This window comes from Symphodus melops (assembly GCF_947650265.1).
Source record: "Symphodus melops genome assembly, chromosome: 15".
Lineage (NCBI taxonomy): Eukaryota > Metazoa > Chordata > Actinopteri > Labriformes > Labridae > Symphodus > Symphodus melops.
The window spans coordinates 21,270,519-21,289,441 of record NC_136705.1 but is presented as its reverse complement, the minus strand read 5'-3'; the positions used below and the strand labels follow the sequence as shown (position 1 = coordinate 21,289,441).

Sequence of the window (18,923 nt, the reverse complement as noted above, 5' to 3'; positions counted from 1 at the left end):
TGAGTGTGTAAAAAGCTTATAACATATAACAGTTAAAGAACCACTTTGCATTGCGTCTTTCACCACTGAACATTTCTGACTGTTGGCGTACAAGTGTGGCTTTTTTCTCATAGTCGACTAGTTTGACCAAATGTGTATTGGCCATTGTTGAAAATAATCAACAATGGACAGCAGGAACCTTTAAGTCTCTGGAAAATAAGTTCCTGGAACTCAACGTAGTGTATGCTTGAAGTCATTTAGTGCACATTAGTAAAAGAAACTAAAATATAAAGTAAATTATGTTTTATGGGAAATAAAAATTAAGAACTTAGAAGAAGAAGAAGATATAATTTATTAAATTGAATTTGACAATCTATTGTTGAACATACTACATTGCTGAAATACACACACATGCACAAACAGGACATGCACTGATGGAGAGATGTCAGATTGAGGCGGTTCAGTGCCTTGCTCAAGGGCACATAGACAGTGCTCAGGAAGTATCAACCTTTCCAGCTACTAGACCAATTTTTACACTTGGTACACACCAGTACTTGAACTGGTTTCCAACCGCAGTCCCTGCAAACTGAGATACTGCCACATGATGTCGGCTGAGTTCTTAGCTCCCCGATGAAACATTATATTGAGTTTTCTCTCCTTTTCTTTGAACATACACGTCTTTGTTATCTGCTATTGTTGTTACTTGTGCTGCAGACACCAGAGCTGCTCTGGACACAGCTAGCTTTAACCTCTACTCAGAGGTGAGGGTTTAATGCAGCACACAGATGCTGCACCATAAAACTCTTATACCCAATAAAACAGGTGTGAAGGTTCACAAAACTCCCACTCTGCCTTCACCGGTTGGATGTGCTTTATGAGTCTGAAAATAAGAAGCAGCAGCACCTGCTCTGAGTCAAGGTGACATTAACTAGTAGGAGGATTGTTGCACATTGATTTGAAACCGGTCACAGCTCAGGTCTATCCCTCGTCTTGTTGCTTACCTTCCTGGCATCACCTTACTCGCCCAGAGAGAGAGAGAGAGAGAGAAAGAAAAACAGACAGACATCTGGCATCAGATCAGATTACAGCTATCGGATATATCAAATCTTAATAATGGGTTTTTTTGAAAAAGAAAAGTAATTCTCAAATTGGATTAGATCAGGTAATCCAGGTAAAACCTCATGTGTACAAACTGTGTACGTGTACGATTAGGACCTCTGATCCCAATAATTGGGTCACCCTGAGCCAAGCTGAACGGTTGATTCAGGGTGAAAACAAGGGAATCAAAGGAAATTCATTAAAATGTACAGTGATGCGTTGACATTGTACAATAAGGGTGGGAAATGCGTTTTGATACCCTCATTCATGTCTTAAGCAAACCAGGAGAAGTCACAAAGTAGAAACAAAATCTGCAGGGGACTCTGAGAGCACTAAACTTTCTGTAAAATTAAAGTATTGATCTTTGCAGAGGTGGAAAGCAACAAGTTACATTTACTCGCCTTGCTGTAATTATTTGTTTTTGGTACTTTTTAAGAATTTTTTTAAATCTGTAATTTATTTAATACTTTATTTAATAATTTAATTTAATATTTGATTATTTAATGTATTGTACTTTTAAATCCCAAATGTTACTGAGTAAAATAGATGTAGGCCTAAATAATGAAATAAAAAACAGAAGAAAAGATTTGCTCTCTTCTCTCCTCGTCAACAGAAAGCTGCTAAAGACGACATCACACAGGTGGTCATTTCTCATGTTACCATGGCAGCTGCTGGCATGACTTAGTTGATGTGACAAAAGCGTTGGTGATGTTACCCTCACACGGACATCTGCTTCTCAGACATGGTTTATTCAGCATTTTCTACCTCAACTTCTGCCCTGCATGGTCATGTTTGTGCTGCTCCTCATCGTGCAGAGACAGGATGGGTATAATTATGTGCAGTTTCCTCTTTCAGAAGCAGCTCTAATAAAACAGATTGAAACAGCTCTGACATATGCTCATCTGTTTACAGCGTCCCTGCAAAGATCATGTCTGTGCAGTTCAGATTGGACATTGTGCATAGACCTGATGTCTATGTCGTACAGCTTTGACCCATATTGCTTCTGCTAAGGTCATCCAAGGTTGCTGTAAAGGGTAAGCAGGGCCACTCATTTTACACAGAAAGCAAAATAAGACAAAAGCCTAACAAACATAACTATTCCTGGGGTCAACAATAAATAAAAGATAAGCCAAACACAAGGCAAAGAGTCTCTAAGATGTGAGTAAGAGGACAAGACACAGCCAGAGAAATAGCTCAAAACCTGCAGACACAACAGCCTGAAATCACAAGATGACTTAAAAAAAAAAAAGGGACTCTTTTACTTTCTTTAATTCACATGGAGAGTTAAAGTCAACACATGCAAGTGCTTCCTCGATGCTTTCCACTGTAAAGTACAAAATCTTCACATTTATGACATCACATAGAAAAACAGTATTTTGAAAGAACATACAAGTGGAAGTTTGAGCTCTCTAATTCACCGAGTACATTTAATAAACTGTAGCTATGAAATTCCTCTGACTGAACCATTGGGTTGGAATCGTAGACGACACACGTACACTCGAACACTCATGCACACTTTTCTGGGAGGACATCAAACAATTCATGAACCCACTGGTGTGGTTAAAGACATCACTGGTGCAATAAATCCATAAAAGTGTTGACTGTATCAGATACAGAATAGCACTGAATAGCAAAAAACCGTTCTTAAAGTGAAAGTCTTCACAGCAGTGAAAAAACTGCTGAGAACTGTGAGAAAACGGACGAGTGAAGAGGCGGCAATGTCAGCGTTTAATGTCTCCGTCTAGTACAAAAAAACCTTCATTTCTCTTAAAGGAAATGATCGCGGCTGTTCCAGGAAGCCATCGCAGAAGTCTCCAACCTACTGCTTCAGCTTCTTCTTCGCTGGTTTAATAGGGGTGATCTCTTCCTCGTCGTCATCCTCATCAAAGTCGTCGTCGTCAGACAGGTCGGAGCCTTCAGCCGGGGAAGCTGCACGAGAAGAGAAGACGATGTTAAAATCACAGCCTCGTGGAGAATCTTGATACCTGCTCATGAAGGCAGAAAGGGAGCATTGACCTCTCAGTTGACCTCAAGCACAGAGAGCTGGATGCAGCGTCACACGCTCGTTACGTTAAATGGGGAGGGTAAGAGAAGGAGTCTAATCCTGACCGTGCAGCTTTCTCTGCAGTATTGTCAATTTGCATTTCCCTGATTTTTTAAACTGACTTTTAAGACTTGGAATCGAATATTGAAGAAGGCAAAGGTCTTGTTTCAAAACCTCCGGAATTCATATTTTACAGAGTTTAAATGTAGGAGAGCACTGACCTTCCTCTAAGATTGACTTCAGAACAGTTTCGACAGCTTCAGTGGGACACATTTCAAAGCAACACACTTACTTGTTCAGTAGTTCAGAACCAAACCCTGAGACCTCCTGATTTTTGTAGCCAGCCTGGATTCTGTTAATCATTAGCTTTTCTTCCTGATTTGTGCTCTGATCACAAAACTGAGGCAAAAATCTGATCAGAATTCATCAAGTTCCATCCACCAACGATATCGGGCAAAGAAATGGTGCTCTCTGACCAAAGGTTGCAAAAAAGTTTATATTCGATTTTTTTTGAATATCTCTAAAAGATTGGAGGTTGGTTAAAAGTAAAACGTATCGAAATGTAATTCCTCAATCCATCTGCAACACATGCAGTTTTTTCCCCCCCATTCTGTCTTTGTGTTGTTGTTCTTGTTGTTTTTATATTTACAGTCACTGTGTTTGTTTGGTGAAGAAGAACTCAACGTACCTATGAGGTGAAGCCCGTTGACAGTGACTGGTCCTGTCCCAGCCTTGAGCCGGATGGTCACCGGGGCTTTCAGTTCAAACTCTCCCAGACTCACCTGAGGAGAAGAAGTAGACAAGTAAAAAAAAAAAAGAGTTGAAAAAAAGATTGAGCCTCTTTATTGAAGGCAAAATAAAAATTGCAGGCTCTTAAATAAACTTGCAATACAAAGTAAAAGTAAAGTAGCCGTCTGATGAGCCGTTCCCTTATATCATATAAGTTCAACAAATATAATTGCTTATAATTGCTTGATCAGATAAATAAATTACTTCTCCTCCATTCAACCCTCATCACCTCCATCCATGCAGGATATCTAAAGTAATGAACTGTGTAAAACTCTCTGTGAAGTAGTGTTTGTTAGTGAAGCTGCAGCAAGACAGAAATCAGTGGATGCACCGGACCATGGGCAGACAGCTGATGTGAAGGTTGGCGATGGGTACTGAAATGGTCTTTCCTTGGTGATTCATGGCTGTCACCTCCACGACGTTACTCTCCTCCTTGGCTCCCTCTCCCAAACAAACCTGCAGGAATCACAAACAACACACTTTTTACTGTCTGCTGATGAGATACCGAGGTACTCTCAGTCCTGCGTCAAACTGGTTTGGTAAAAGATTTCCACGCTCAGTTAATGACATGGTACAAACTGTGTCTCAGATGTACATACTGTTCTGAGTTCAAGGAAGTGCTCCATGTCCTCCTCTTCATCCCCCTGGAAAGTGAAGAAAGGCACTTTGGAGGACAGCTCTTGGCCTGCAGGACACACAAACATCAAGACATTTAGTTTTCATGTGAGTTAGTGCACGCACTGGCTGATTATTTTAAAAACAAATGTAGGTTTTTTTTTTTTAGAAATTGAAAGCATCACAGAGGAGACCCACGTGTGGACCTGCAGCGCGTGACTGTTTTCACTGAGTAAAGGTTTCTTACTGAACAGGAAGCTCTCCAGTTTGGATTCTAAAGTCGGTCCGGTTTCGGAGGAGTCGTCGTCGTTGAAAGACATTTTGTCGAAACTTTAATTTGCTGTAAAAATGGTCACACTTCAAAAAACCCCTAACGAGTCCAGCGCGGAAAAATAACAAGCGCGTCGCAAGCTATGAGCATGTCTGATACGTCACTCCTGTGCGACGGTAGCTAGGTGACGCATGTGTTATAATAAAATAAATAAGATAATTGTTCTTTTATTCAGTAACAAATATAAAAAATAAATACTTATATTTCAATTAATTTAATTACTCTGAAGAACAGAAAACAATTAAAACAGTGACAGATTTTAGTGTTTCAAATGTCATTTGCATACATGATTTCTGAAATATTGGCTTTCTATACAGATATTTTTTGTGAATTAAAAGATAAAAAGCCAAGACAAAAAAGTAACAAAAAAATTAGTATTTTATTTAAACATTTGATCAAATTAATTAATGACACAAATAAGCAGAGTATTATGTGTTATGTAGTCAATTTTTATTGTTCATGGCAATACATAATCTAAATGTAAAAGAAAGGACAAAAAGCAAAGTAACTTATTATTTTTATTTATTTTTTAACATTATGTATGTTACATACAAATTTTACATTGGTCAAACAGTCACTTTTATGACAACCCACCCATTCCCTTAACTCAGAAATTCAAAATGTACAATTGGAGCTCTGTCTCAAACTCACAACCGGTTTCTATTAAACCCGTCTGGAAGCGGAGAAAGCACCGTCAAACTTAAAAAAAAAAAAGTTTTAAAACAAGCATGAAGATCCACACCAGCTGTGGGAAGATTCAATGTGTTTCTTTTCCTTCGAGGACAACAGAGTGCTCGCCACAGTTTTAATAAAGATATACAAAATAATAACACTTTATGAGTGACAGTGTTTACAGACTGTCAGGGTTCTACAGTATTACGCTCATAGAGGCGAGTGGCATGCGTCGTTCTCTATGCGGCACGAGATGAGGTTATTCTAATGGTCGCCACAGCAAATCCAACACACCTCATGCACATTAATGTACACATAGTATCAAAACATCACATTGGCAAGCAGCTACCGCAGAGCAACTTATGATCCTCATGTAACCAACAGACCACTCCTATTTTTAGTCAAAGTGTTCTTTGAGTAACTACGTACATTTACAAAAACTAACAGGAAATGCATCAGAATATAAAACATTCAATGGACAGATAGGAAAAGGCCCAGGAATTTTTGCTCCATGCTCCACCACAACAAAAATGTGGGAGTCAGTACCACTTAGGTGACAGAATTTAACCTCTGCAATGCCGCTCACCGAAGCTCGACTGAGACATTCATTTAACAGTATGCAATTCAAGGAGGGACGCAAGAACACACGCAACAAGCAAGAAAGATTTCCTCTCATCTTTTGTAGCACTGAACTCAAGATTGGACAGAGCCGTGATCACCTGCTGCTTTACAAGGCAGGTTTGGAATAAGTGATTCGGGAAAAAAAACAAAAACAGCGAGCAGCTCTGAGATGCTTCAAACTCTTTTGATAACCTGAACTTCACATCACAGTCTGAGCTTTTACTGACCGTGATGACGTTTGTCTACTTAAAGGAAGAATGTGCAACAATTTAAACTTGAACACAGCAGGAATCCAGTCTCTCCTGTATAAAAGTGTCTCTGAGTCATGACTGTCGACTATGAGCGAGAAGCTCGAGTCCCGTCAGCTGTACTGTTGTCAGAGCTGTGTTTACATGGACGGGTGTATAGAGCTGTTTTAGTCAAGGACTAGTGAGAAGAAGAACATACTCGCTGATTATTTGGATGTAAGGGAAGTGTGTTTTAGATCACGTTCATTCAGTCATTTTATGTGCAATATGAAGCTGTGTGCTAACATGAGCCTGCTAACACAACAATTAAGGACACAGGGAAATGCAGCTCGAGCAAAGGAAAGTTTTGGAGAGGGGCTGGAGGTGTGTCGCTGTTGGAGAGCGAAGGCTTCAGAATAGCAGAGGTGTCGCCAAACAATTTGTTTTGGTCTCATGCAGGAGTTTAAGGGCGACTATCAACTGGATCTAAAAATCACGCATTCTTCCATTTTCTGTTTTGCTGTTTGGGACCCGAAAGGCGTGAAAGTCTACATCTGTGGAACTCGAACAACAACTAGGATAACGATGAAAATGAACCATCTCTTTCTTTCATCATTGTGCCTTTACACAGAAGACACAGGGGTCTGATAAATAAACCTCAAAAACCAAAGGCAATGAACCAAAAGGCAATAGCTTAAAGGGGACATAAGTCAAATTAAAAAAAAAAAAGCAACTGCTGAAATATGGAAAGGAAAATTGGCAAAGCAGGCAAAAAGAAATAGGCCGAGAACAATGTTTGTAAACCTGTGGAAGCTTCTCTATTGCTTTCCAATCGTCTACTTCTACTGTAACCGAAATAAAGAAGTCCTCCTTGTTGACTCTTTTTAAGTCAACACATTTTTGCCTTTTCTCGCCTGTGAGAATCTTTGATTCAGACTCGCACAAACCCGAGGAGCTACATTTTTCCAACCTTCATGTCAAGTGAATCGGCATTTCACACCACTAAAAAGGGCTCTTTCTTTCAGTCTATAGTGGCACAAAAATACCCTTACGTGATGGTGAAAGGCAAACTCTGACATAGCACCTCACATCCTGTAAAAAGGTGTCCTACTTCTGTTGACAGCTGTGGTGTTACAGGACGTGGGGGTAGTTAAGACTACCGGAGGTATGGGCTGCCCTCATTTCACAGCTCTACCTTCATATACAGACACTTTGCATTAGGCCATGTAGGCATTATCCATGTAATGGCTACTGGATTAAATCAGAAAAAGGCTTATGGAGTTATCACTTCTTGCCTCCTGGAGGTATCAAACCGGTGTGACTCCAGAAATCAACGGAGTGCCAGTCTTCCATGCTCTAACTCAAATCATCTGAGGATGGATCCTTCCTTTTAACTTCCGATCTGTTGATCCAACAGAGCCGTAAAATCTAAGGGCACCACGGTGCCGCGGCTGTGCTTCTGTACATAAATCCTAAAAAGAGGTTTCCAGGGCCCACATGGTCAGGTAGTATAAAATCATCACAAAGGTTTGTTTTGTTTTTCTCATGAAGGTTGCAAACATGTCTAAACCATGTCGACTCGCTCTCCTTCCCTCTGTTATTGCAGCCGGATGTTCCTTCATAGGCTGCGTCCCATGATGATGACGTCTTTGGGAAAGCCCTCCATTGTTGCCACTTCAAAACACCCCAGCTTACTATAGAAGTCCAACATCCTCTTATCAGTCTGACGAATCTTACAGAACGCACCTTGGGAGCCTGGAGGGGACAAAAAAAGAAAAGACAAAGTCAGTGGAAAAGATCTTCAGAATCAAACGTCTAAAGACGGTCTAGAGCGGAGCCGAATCTCCCGCTGTGTCCCTGACAGCTGATCACCTGGTTCAAAGCATCGGTGTTAGAGATGATTATTTTGATTTGATTTAAAAATAACTTTTGGTTCTTTAAGAGCATTTCGGTTTTACTTCCAAACAACGCTGAAGAGAGACAGGACATGTTGGGAGAAGAGAGCAGGGATGACATGCAGCAAAGGGGCCATGGATGGATTTGAACTCAATCATGGAGACATGAGACACCACATAGGATTTATGTAATTGCAGCGGCCCTGGGTTCAAATCCAACCCTAACTTCCTGATAAAAAGAGAGTGTGAAGAGATAAAGGTCCTCATTGCATTTCACTGTGCTAAAGATAACAGCTTTCATACGTGTGCACAATGGTATGAAAGTCGCCCACAGCTGCAGAGGGGAAGGGCAACATCACCTTCTAACAACATGGCAGATACATACATTACAATGTGTTCTTTAGTTCCTATAACCAAATTCACAACATCCTACCGTTAGCTTTAAGAGAAGATAGAAGACATCCCATCATGCTTTTGGCCACACTGGGGTCAGTGACCTTGCCCTGAATGTCAACTTTGATGAGGGAGGGGAAGTTGGAGAGGAAAGACTCTGGAAGACCCTCCTCCTCCTCGTGGAAACTCAGCATCATTTTCTACAGGGAGCACACAAGCACACGGTTCAGTACCACGGACCGAAAGGAGACGCAATCCTGTTTCACCTGAGAGGGAGCGATGTGCAAAAATGTCCAACCTCGGCCTCAGTGAGGTCCTTCTGCTCGTCAGGTTTGTGGTATTTCTCTTGCATGAAAGGAATCCAGCTCAACTTGCAACTTTTGATGAAGGGCTTGATGTCCACGGTGCCAACAGCATACCCGCAGATCCCTTCGTCATCCTCGAGCACAAACCCGTAGTCTGAACTCAGGGTCAGGAGTCCTCCAACCAACCTGTGAACAAACAAACAGGAAGCGCTCTGTCATCAACCACTGCAGCCCAGAACATCGTCAGGAATCATGTGGAAGTCAGTCAGACACTTCACCTGTCTCCTATGAGATCAGGGTCATCATCAGAGAAAGGGGCCTCCTCCAGTCCCTCAAAGAACATCTCTTTACAGATTTTATAAACAGCAGCCTGAAAAGAGAAAAGGAGGAAAGAGGCGTGTTGTCATCACACATCGAGCTAACACTACGACTCCTGGCGAGATTCATATCAGCGAGCTGATAGAACATTTAGGTTGTGCAGTTATTAATGCTTCGTCGCTGAAACTAAAATACTTCTGGCAGAAATAAGGTGACTTTCTTACCTCATCTTTGGGAAAGTAGGGCCTTATGGAATAGATTTTGGAGGTTGGCATTGAAGGTGGAGGTTGGTAGAAAAGATCGTTTGCCCCATCGATTGGCAACAATCTCTGTGGGTATCAAAAGAACAGGTTTAGTTAAACTGAGACCAGGCAGCGTGCGACTCTGGCTTAAAGCCTCATTGTGCATTTGCTTCAGTTGGACCACTATCAAACCAAAAGAAATGTCAGAAAAGAGCAAGAGTGCTTTTGGTATGGTACCAACTTTAAGAAAAAAAACCTTTCGATAGAAGCTGGCAGTTCTGCTTGATCTGACAGTGGGTAACTTCAGCAAACATCACAGCTTTCTCTCTTTTTGGCTAAAAGAACGCAACGCAACAAGCACACTCATATTCGCTTCTCAAGTAGAATAAACAAGGGTGGTATTTTGGTCTGACTAAGGTTTTACTGGCTGAAGGAGATGCTCCTTTCCCTTTTTGAAAAACACTGCAATATTTCGCTGCGCAGGACCCTCCTGTTGGGAAAAATAATGATGCTTGCGCAGAGGCAGAGAGAACTCCAGGAAAAGAAACCAATTGGTAAAATTAAGCAGAGACATTTAAAAGCCAATTAGCTTGATCGGTCTTCCTCTATTGATGGAGACACTTCATTTCTTTCTTTTTTTTTTTTTCCAGATGCTACGGCTGCGTTTGATCATGGAGTTTTCTCATCGCCGTCGTGCTTGCGTTCTCGCTGGCGCTGAAATGCTCGCGCGTGCGCTTGGTAATCTGTGCTTTTCCTGCAAAGAAATGAGTCGTCATGAAAATAAAAACCTAGCCATGCTCGCTTGCGCTGCGTGCGCAAGGGAAAAGCAGCATCTCCTTGGGCAGTTGCTGAAAGAAATTCAAATTAAAATCACTCACAAAAAGCCATGCCAAACTCTGGCTGGAACCTCTTTGGTCTTTTCAGTCTAAGGTCACCCATTCCTCTGCCACTGAGCGTTAATATCCCAAAGTAACACGGGGACATGAACATTTTTGTGTGGAGAGGATGGAACCAGGATGTTACGAAGCCCAACCCGTTACAATCAGCTCACCTTCGACAGACCAAAGCCCCTTCAACCTCGTATAGGTAGAATACACCATCATCGTCTTTGCTAATAACACTCTTTGATTTCCGTAAATTCGGTGCATTAGATACCTGGAACTCTCCTGCTAGACCTCCCCTAAAGGCCCAGGGCTCTTGGTCTCCTCTAAGGAATTGTGCTGAGGACTGACTACGACACCCTGTTAGGAGCAGAGCCAAGCGGACATTGTTACTACAGGATGGGGCTCTCCGACACAGATGAAGGGGGGGGGGAAGGGGGGGAGGGGGGATGAGGAGGAAGGGGTCATACGGATCTATTAGCAGAATCCAAATTATTGATTTGGTTTTTACGTATTAAGCCATAAATTCCTAATTTGGAACAAATAAATTGTATTTAGAGGAAATATTTGAGGATTACATGGGGCTCAAGCAACTAAAGTCTACTTCAGAAATCCAGTACAAAATATAAATTGTGTCAATTTGACAAACTGCTCCACTTGACGAGGTGATGAAACTGAAGAAAGTAGAGATTTAAGCCCCCTCAGCGTTTCAACTAAGAACTAAACTTATTGAAAAAGCCGACGGCCTCACACTGACCACCCTCAACAAACCCCACACTAAGTCTAAAGACTACAGAGGTAGGCTTCAGATGCTGTCACCCCACTCATCTTAGCACCTCGTGTGAAGTCACATTCTCTACTTATCTGCCTCGCCACATGATTGAGGAGCATGTGTCATCAAACCAGGAAGACAGAACAAGCGGCTGTATGACCGTCCCGGGAGATAAAGGGGCTCCGAGCGTACTCGCTGTGAAGCTGCACTCAAGACAGCCCACAGATGAAATACACGGCACGCACAACCTGATCCAATCTAAGGGACACAGGATTGTTTAAGAGTCTGCTTAGACTAGCGTTGACGCTAACCAAGTCTGACCGTGGTTGATGAGAAGCCCTGTCATGTGACCAGGCAAATGCAGCGCGCGGTAAGGACATCTAATACTGCGTCATATTCGAGCCTCACCCTGACACCTCAAACAATTCCTCTGACGAGCTGACACAACACAGTACACAGATGCACCAACGGGAAGGAACTCTGAACTTGTAGCTTAGCCAAATCAAACCCCCCCGAACCCCATAAGACTACGGACTAGTTCCACCTGGCTTCTTTAGTCACACTACTCTGTCTTAATCACAGGTAGGATCTTTGTGCAGGGTCTAACAGATTTATTCATGGGAACATCCACAGAACACATGTTCCGGTAACATTTGAAAGCCAAGTGTCAATCCCCTTGAGCAGGTGCATCAGGCTGGTGTGAGCCATTTCTAAAAGCCTACTGACAGAAACAAAAAAACAAGTTAGAGATGCTGCCAAAGAGAAACATTTGGGAGTTAACACTTTAGGATTCAAAGCTAAAATCGCTGCGCGGAATGTGACTTCATCCGAAGGGCTGCTTTCTTTCCTCCAAATTTATGTTTGCAAATATCAAATCTAGTTTAAGAAAAACGTTACGTCAATCCATTTGAAACATGAAACCCAAAGAGACAACGCCAGCACTGTGCATACATCGGCCACTGTCGATCCAATAGCAGTAGAAACTTGTACTGTGGATTCTTCCATCTGTACATAGTGAAGGGAGAAAACAGTAGAAAATAGTTATTAGTAAGCGATCTCAGAACAATAACCAGGGAGGTTGTGACTAAATGCCAGCTGCACAGCTTCTATATTGGGGGGAAATATGGGGACCAATTTAAAAACCCTGCAGAAGTCAACCATGAGGCTCTTAATGACGCTGCAGTTCTCTAAAATAATGTTGAGAGACGTTCAAGCGTCATTTCCTCTGTGTTGTGTGGGACATTACGGTTCTTCACCGGTGCCTTCGACCGTTTTGGAGGGATTTTCGATGTGGTTTTTGCCAGTGTGGGTTTGCTGCCTGCTGTGTACTGGTCAGAGTTCTCGGCTTTACCATAAAGCCAGACGGGACAGAAACCTGCGAATGAAACTGGGTTACAGGGGGGCAACCTACAGGCCATGCTGGTGCTTCAGGCTACTCCCAAAGATGGAGGCGTTCACTTCAGACTTTGTGCTACTTAAACTGCACCAGAGTGCACCATCTGAAAGAAGGAGTCTGTGAGAGAGAGAGAGAGAGAGAGAGAGAGAGAGAGAGAGAGAGAGAGAGAGAGAGAGAGAGATGATGGATCCCACCCTGATACAGATTGAGCAAATATTCTAACGGCTCAAATCTGCCAACAGCCTCCTTCAGAGATTACTCAGCAAGGCGACAAAGTAATGCTTCCTGATTAAATCCATTGGTTTCATGTGACCACCAGCTAAGGAAGCAGAGACCAGTTAAGATCCTTTTTGCACAGTTTATGCACCAGAATGGCCTTCCACAGGCCTTCCACAGTCAACTTGCTCTCCAAGCTCGCGTGCGCGCTATTGCGTGGAGGAAGGGTAGCGCAGGGGATGGGGACTTCGCCCTGGCTCCCATCCCCACAGACAGAGAGATGGAAGCAAGTGCGTCTGTGTGGGAGTGCAGCAGTGATGTTACTGGACACACAGCAAGCAGCAGTAACCCTGCTGGGAGTTTCCACAGAGAGCCAGTTTAGATGTCACCAGGATGGAGTGAGACGTCATGAAATAAATCAGGGAGGAGGCTAGCTGTGCAAGAAGCATCGAGTCAAATGTAAAAAAAAAATAAAAATAAAAAAAGAAGAAGAAACAATTAACAAAGAGCATTCAAATGTAGAAACTACTCATTATGATGTGATGCGTCTGATCTGTGTTCAGCTCATCTAGTATCAGTAATAAGGACACTACACAGCCCGTTTACAGGTGAAGTGTTTAAGCACTGATTTTCTACTTACACTTATTGTGCCTCATATTTAACTACCAGTGTGAGATGTGTGAAGTGATCATAAATATGCTGGTCAAAAGGACTCCATGCAGCTAAAGATCTGACCTATCAGGCTGTCTTTGCACTGTGTTCATGTGTCTCTGAGGAGAACTTCACTCAGGGTATCTAGACTCTTGGTAAGACTACTGTATATGCTATGTTACTGCCTCCTAAGTGTAAGTGCATTGTGCTTCCACTGAAACATACCGAGCCACTGGACAAACGACTTGACCATAGAAATGTTGCTCTTGATGTCCCAGATGTAAGGGTAGAGGTCGTAGAGGATGGTGCGGTTGGCTGAGTTGGACAGTCGCGTGAACATCTGGATGACTGAGCAGCACATCTCCTCAAACTTCTCTGCCCTCGTTTGCCACTCTTCCACCTGCGGGGCAAAAAACGGGGACGCAGTGTAAGAAGAGAGAGACAAACCTGACACATCTGGCTTTGGAGTTAGCCCGTCTAAAACAGGAAAGATATTTGTGGCAGATGGTGCGAGCTGGTAGAAAAGCAACGAGGAATCTCTGAGGATGATGGAATGGAAATAAATCCTTCGTTACATTTATAGCATTGAAAAACTGACTTTTCCACTGAGACTAAATACTTCATGTTACATTTTACTGATATCTTACATCCCTGTGGAACTCATCAAGCTTTCCTTTACTTTTCTAACTCGACATGTTTTCACACTGTATCAGTGACACGTCCAAATATCTTTGGAGAAGATATATATATATAACTATTAAAGAAAAGTGTAGTTTTCAAAAACACTCAGCTCTGTGGTGCAAGAGCATCTCATTTCCTACCAAAAGCACACCACCCAGTGGGCAGTACAGGTAATGCACATCCACCATTTTGTTTTCACAACAACTTCGGTCAATAAATAACCAGTTTCCTCAGACAGATCTCTCTCCGTCTTTCTCAGCTCGTGTGCCTGAGTGAGTCAGCCCACCTTCTCCGTCTCCTTTCTCTTGCAGTTGACACTGACGACGCTGCTGTTGGCTCGTAGCCAGTTGAACTCCTTCAACATCTGCATGGCCTTGTTTCCGTGTTCATAGGGCAGGTAGAACAGCTCTGCCAGCAGGCTCAGGTCCTCCAGCGTGAGGGGCTCCGCTATGAACAGGGGCTTCTCATCGGGCCCAGGCACAAACACATCCTGAGGACACAACCCGGACATTCTCAAACTATGGAATCAACATTTGCTATTTTTTTTTTTCGGATGTAAGAGGGGAGGGAAGAGACTCACAAATGGTTGCAGCACCTGTTTGAGCTGATCGTCTGTTTGCATGGGGGCGATGTCGCTCCCAGAGTCCTCCTGGATGGACTCTTCCGGGGACTTTGACTCTGCCAGACTCTCCTTGTCTGTATCCATGGGCTTCAGGTCCTCAGCCATCTTGTCACTTAAGACAGGATCAGCGTGCTTCTCCGCTGAGTCAGCTTCAACTTCAGCTTCAGGCTCTGGCTCGTCTACCATTTTCTCAACCACCATCTCCATGGGCTCCTCCTCTGAATCCTTCTTCTCCTCCTCCACCTTGATAGAAGCAGTAAAGAAAGTATCTTAGAACAGTATGAAGAGGCTTTCTTTCCTTTAAACAAACAAGACACACACTCACAAAGACAGAAGTCCAGAGAAATGAGGGCAAGAACTTGATCGTAAACTAGGAAAGAGAATTTAAGAGTTTCAGTTCTTTTCTTTTTGGCGCTCACCTCGTCAACCTCCTGAGATATTTTTGCCATCGGGTGTGAGAGGGGCGAGAGTGGATCCAGACAAAGAGGAGGCATGGCAGGAGACATGATGGGCTGCTGGAACACAGTTGTGACAGTCGTGGACGAGCAGAGGGAGGGAGAAGTCATGGATGTCACGTCGATAGCTGCGCCTTTGGCACCACTCTGAGGCACCTGCCGGCCTGAAAGACAGAGAGCAGCCTCCTTTCAGGATTCCTTGGTTCTTCCAAGAATCCCTGCTAACATATCTGTGAGCTTCGAAGTCTGATAAGATAGTGGGAGTGGTCTTACTGTTGTACTGATGAGGAACACAGAATTCACTGAGCCACTCGGAGAGAGCCAGTTTAAGAGCAAGCTGCGGGCTGTAGAGCATGTCTGTCTCCAGCTCTTCATCACTGCCTTCATTCTCCAACTTTATCTGGATGGACACTGTGCTGTCCTCGCCGTCAGCTGTTTAAAGAGGCAAGACAACAAACACAACTGATGACCTTTGTCACAGCGAGTAAATCACAGACATAGCAGAGTCAACTTCTGGCTCAGACTTACTCATGACTACATCCTTGCGCACCCCGTTCATGTTCGACTTGTACCAGGTGGCGAGAGTGTGGATTGCAACGAAGTTGGACTCAAACTCGCAGTTTGGGTTTGTTAGTACCCCCTTCAGCCTGGGGATGAGCTCTGTGGAGCGGCCTTTGTATGGACCCAGGAAAAGCCTCTTCTGGTCATAGTCGTTAGCGTGAATGTTGTCCCAAATCACGGGCGCTCGCCTCAGGATTCTAGAAACCTCCTCAATAGACTCCACTGAGATGTCTTTGGACACCACCTTGGGTCCTGCACCAAGAAGACATGTCCAAATGTTGGAGCAGAAGATACATGAATGAACGTATAATGCTCAAGTGAAGGATCAGCTGGAGGTTAGACTTACCCGTCCACAGCACATCAATGTTAGGTAAGAGCTTCTCTCCCACTGTGTGGAGGTAGGGGGACTGAGGAACATTTGGGTAGCAGAAGGTCCCACAGTATTCTGTATTTAAAGGAGAGGAAGCAAACCAAACGTTTACATAAAAGTACATGGAAGATATATGTATATATGTGATTCAGAGGTGATGTACCTGTGGGACAAAAGAGGAAGGTCTCCGGCTCTCCTAGGTATTGGTAGATTTCGTTGGTTATAGAAACCTGCGCGTGTGCAAACGAGCTGAACACCTCTTTGTCTGCTGGGCACATGTTGTGGTCGATATCATCAAAAAGTAAGGCAAAGGACTTGCAGCCAAAGTGGGTAACCTGAGGGCGGGGAGAGAGGAGCTGGTTAAACATCAGAAACACACATGGAACAAAATGAGATGTGAAAAATACACTCATGTGCCAGAAGAGGTTGCCGTACCTGATCAAGCTTCCTTTTGAGAGCAGACACCTCTTTCTGATTGGAGAACGTGATGTCCAGCCCAGGGGAAATGGCGTAGATGAACTCTATCCCATGATCCTTTGCAGCACCAATCAACGTCATCAGTTGTTCTAAAACAAAAAAAATCAGTTCATGTTTTGACCTGGTTTAAATCAAAAGTGTTTGGATTCATTTTTGCCCCAGAACAATGTAAACGACGTGATGTGAAGAGTCACCTGCTTCCTCCACAGAGTACAGCTCTCTCCAGAACATTCTGTGTTTGTAGTCGTCTTTAGGTGCATACAGGTACGTGTTCAACCCCCACTTCTGCTGCCTGGGAAACGTAACATACAAACTCAGTTTAAGATCACATCTTCTTCCTGTGGTGTTATTAGATTTCACATAGTTCTCCCTACCGTCTGAACAACTCCTTCCTCTGCTCCATTGTCCATGGTCGCCCATAAAAACCTGCATCAAAACAAAAACATTCAGAAGGTGAGTTTCCATGAAGTCTGCTGCTCTGATGATCAACACGTTTCCCTTTGAACGTTCAGCTGCTGAACCACGACAACTTGTCTGGAAATACCATTAGAGAAGGTTATTTTGCTCATTTTTACCATCAGTTTATGAGTCCACTGAATCATTTCAAATCCTCTCTATTATTTATTAGTCAGGATGTAACGATTCACTCACAGGTTGTTTTACTAAATGAGACAGATGATGAGTGAAACAGATCCCTTCAGGAGCTGCTGACCCGCTTGTCAGTCATGTTTGGGTCTTTTAATGTTTCCATCAGAGCTTCTCATCATGCTGTCAATTAAATGCTGCATCATTGTTGGTTGTGCTGTTGGTGCATTTCCCCGTCTTCTTGTAATATTTGCACACAGTTTTTGTCTCGTCTTTTATTTTTCCCAGAGTACACATGTGAACCTTTGAATCGATAAACCGATAAATCCAAATTATTTGGAAGACTACAATGTCGTGTTTCTCCTTTCCCATTAAGCCTCACGAGACATCCCAACACATACAGCTCCTTTGAAACCATTGTGCATGTTGTTTTATGACTGATATTCACTGTTTGCATGATGCAAATATTTGTACAATGGTGTCCTAATGTGTGCATGTAAAACTGACTGTAATAGGCCACGTCCTGCATGCTTTTACTCATTACCTGTTTCATGAATACTGCTCCTTGTTTGTACATACATGCTTCATGTATTTGACATATCTGCTCGCTCCAATGATGTTTTATTGTTTAATTTCAAGGTTTTGCTTGCACCTTCCTAAAAAGTGTTTTTTTCTTTAACTTCCTTTATTTTGGGGGGTTTTAAGCAGCCGAATAAAAAATCTCGTGGATGTAAATTTGCATTTTGGTTGTTGCAGCTGTAAAATATTGTGAATCGTATCGTGAGTTTAGTGAATCGACACACGCACGCACGCACACACTGCTGCAGCATTTTCATTTGACCTAATTATGGTCACAGGAGTCACGTTGTAAATATAGGTTTTTTTTCCTTTTTGCTCATAATTCAATACTACCTTCAACAACCCCGCTGATGAATTTTCTGTGGCCTGTGGTTTGGACTGCGATGCCGGACTCTTCTGCCGGACCCGGGGCCTCTGCACGAGCCTCTCCGGAGACAGGACCGGGGCTCGGCACCCCGTCAACTGCTGCTTTCTCCAGCGTTTTCTCCTTCTGAACCATCGTTAGAGATGTCTCTCCGCGGATTCAAATCAACAGAGAAAGGGGAGCGAGATGTCTTTGCAGACTAACCGAGAAGATTCACGATGCAAAAAAAAAGGAAAAAGATCCGTGTCTGACTTGAGCTTTCACGCGGTGCTAACGAGTCTGTCAAAACCGTCGAAAACAAAGCAGCTGCTTTAACCAGAGGTCACCGAAATGTCTACCAGGTGGTATCGGAAGACATTAACGCTGAATTATATTTCAGAAAAACACAAATGTTCGCACCGATGTTTTCTCCGATCATTTTCGCCCCAGTTTTAGTCAGTTCTTCCTGTTTATACCGAGTGCGCATGCTCACGGGACCAGCCGAAACCAGTCAAAACCAGATCTGCGTGACAAAACACCGCAAAGATGTCAAAATGGCAAAGAGAGATTCACTTGTCACTGCGCAACTCTCTACCGCCACATAAACACAACAAATATGTGAGGTCAAATCAACTCTTTGTGAATATGCAAAAGCCACAATGGAGGGGTTTTCTTTGTAAATAGAGAAGACAGCGTCAACATTATGAATAAATTTGATATATGATCAAAACGTAGTTTAAAAAGGGGCTGTGTTGATTATCTCAACAGCATTTTGACATCTTGAGATTCCGGTCCATATTTGGAA

General features: G+C 43.1%; 2 protein-coding genes across 5 annotated transcripts; both read right to left on the bottom strand.

The window, feature by feature from the left end:
• Nucleotides 1–2,330: 2,330 nt before the first annotated feature.
• npm3 (nucleophosmin/nucleoplasmin, 3) lies at nucleotides 2,331–4,980 on the bottom strand. The gene is made up of 5 exons (XM_079362820.1): nucleotides 4,773–4,980; nucleotides 4,510–4,595; nucleotides 4,247–4,366; nucleotides 3,810–3,903; nucleotides 2,331–3,006 (listed from the first exon to the last, which is right to left on the bottom strand). Exons 1-5 carry the CDS (start codon nucleotides 4,843–4,845, stop codon nucleotides 2,897–2,899), a joined length of 483 nt encoding a protein of 160 aa, XP_079218946.1. The 5' UTR covers nucleotides 4,846–4,980; the 3' UTR covers nucleotides 2,331–2,896.
• A 381-nt stretch (nucleotides 4,981–5,361) lies between these two features.
• On the bottom strand, nucleotides 5,362–18,643 carry oga (O-GlcNAcase). 4 transcript variants are annotated; one of them, XM_079362759.1, is made up of 19 exons: nucleotides 18,109–18,643; nucleotides 16,986–17,037; nucleotides 16,806–16,903; nucleotides 16,570–16,700; nucleotides 16,298–16,469; nucleotides 16,111–16,209; nucleotides 15,732–16,016; nucleotides 15,477–15,635; nucleotides 15,168–15,367; nucleotides 14,722–14,991; nucleotides 14,413–14,616; nucleotides 13,671–13,845; nucleotides 12,134–12,187; nucleotides 10,685–10,770; nucleotides 9,512–9,616; nucleotides 9,248–9,339; nucleotides 8,963–9,155; nucleotides 8,705–8,864; nucleotides 5,362–8,131 (listed from the first exon to the last, which is right to left on the bottom strand). In XM_079362759.1, exons 1-19 carry the CDS (start codon nucleotides 18,272–18,274, stop codon nucleotides 7,995–7,997), a joined length of 2,838 nt encoding a protein of 945 aa, XP_079218885.1. In that variant the 5' UTR covers nucleotides 18,275–18,643; the 3' UTR covers nucleotides 5,362–7,994. The 4 variants fall into 4 exon arrangements, with proteins under 4 accessions (XP_079218885.1, XP_079218884.1, XP_079218887.1 ...); XM_079362758.1 differs by having other exon boundaries at nucleotides 14,707–14,991; nucleotides 18,109–18,641; XM_079362761.1 differs by lacking the exon at nucleotides 12,134–12,187 and having other exon boundaries at nucleotides 18,109–18,640.
• Nucleotides 18,644–18,923: the final 280 nt, after the last annotated feature.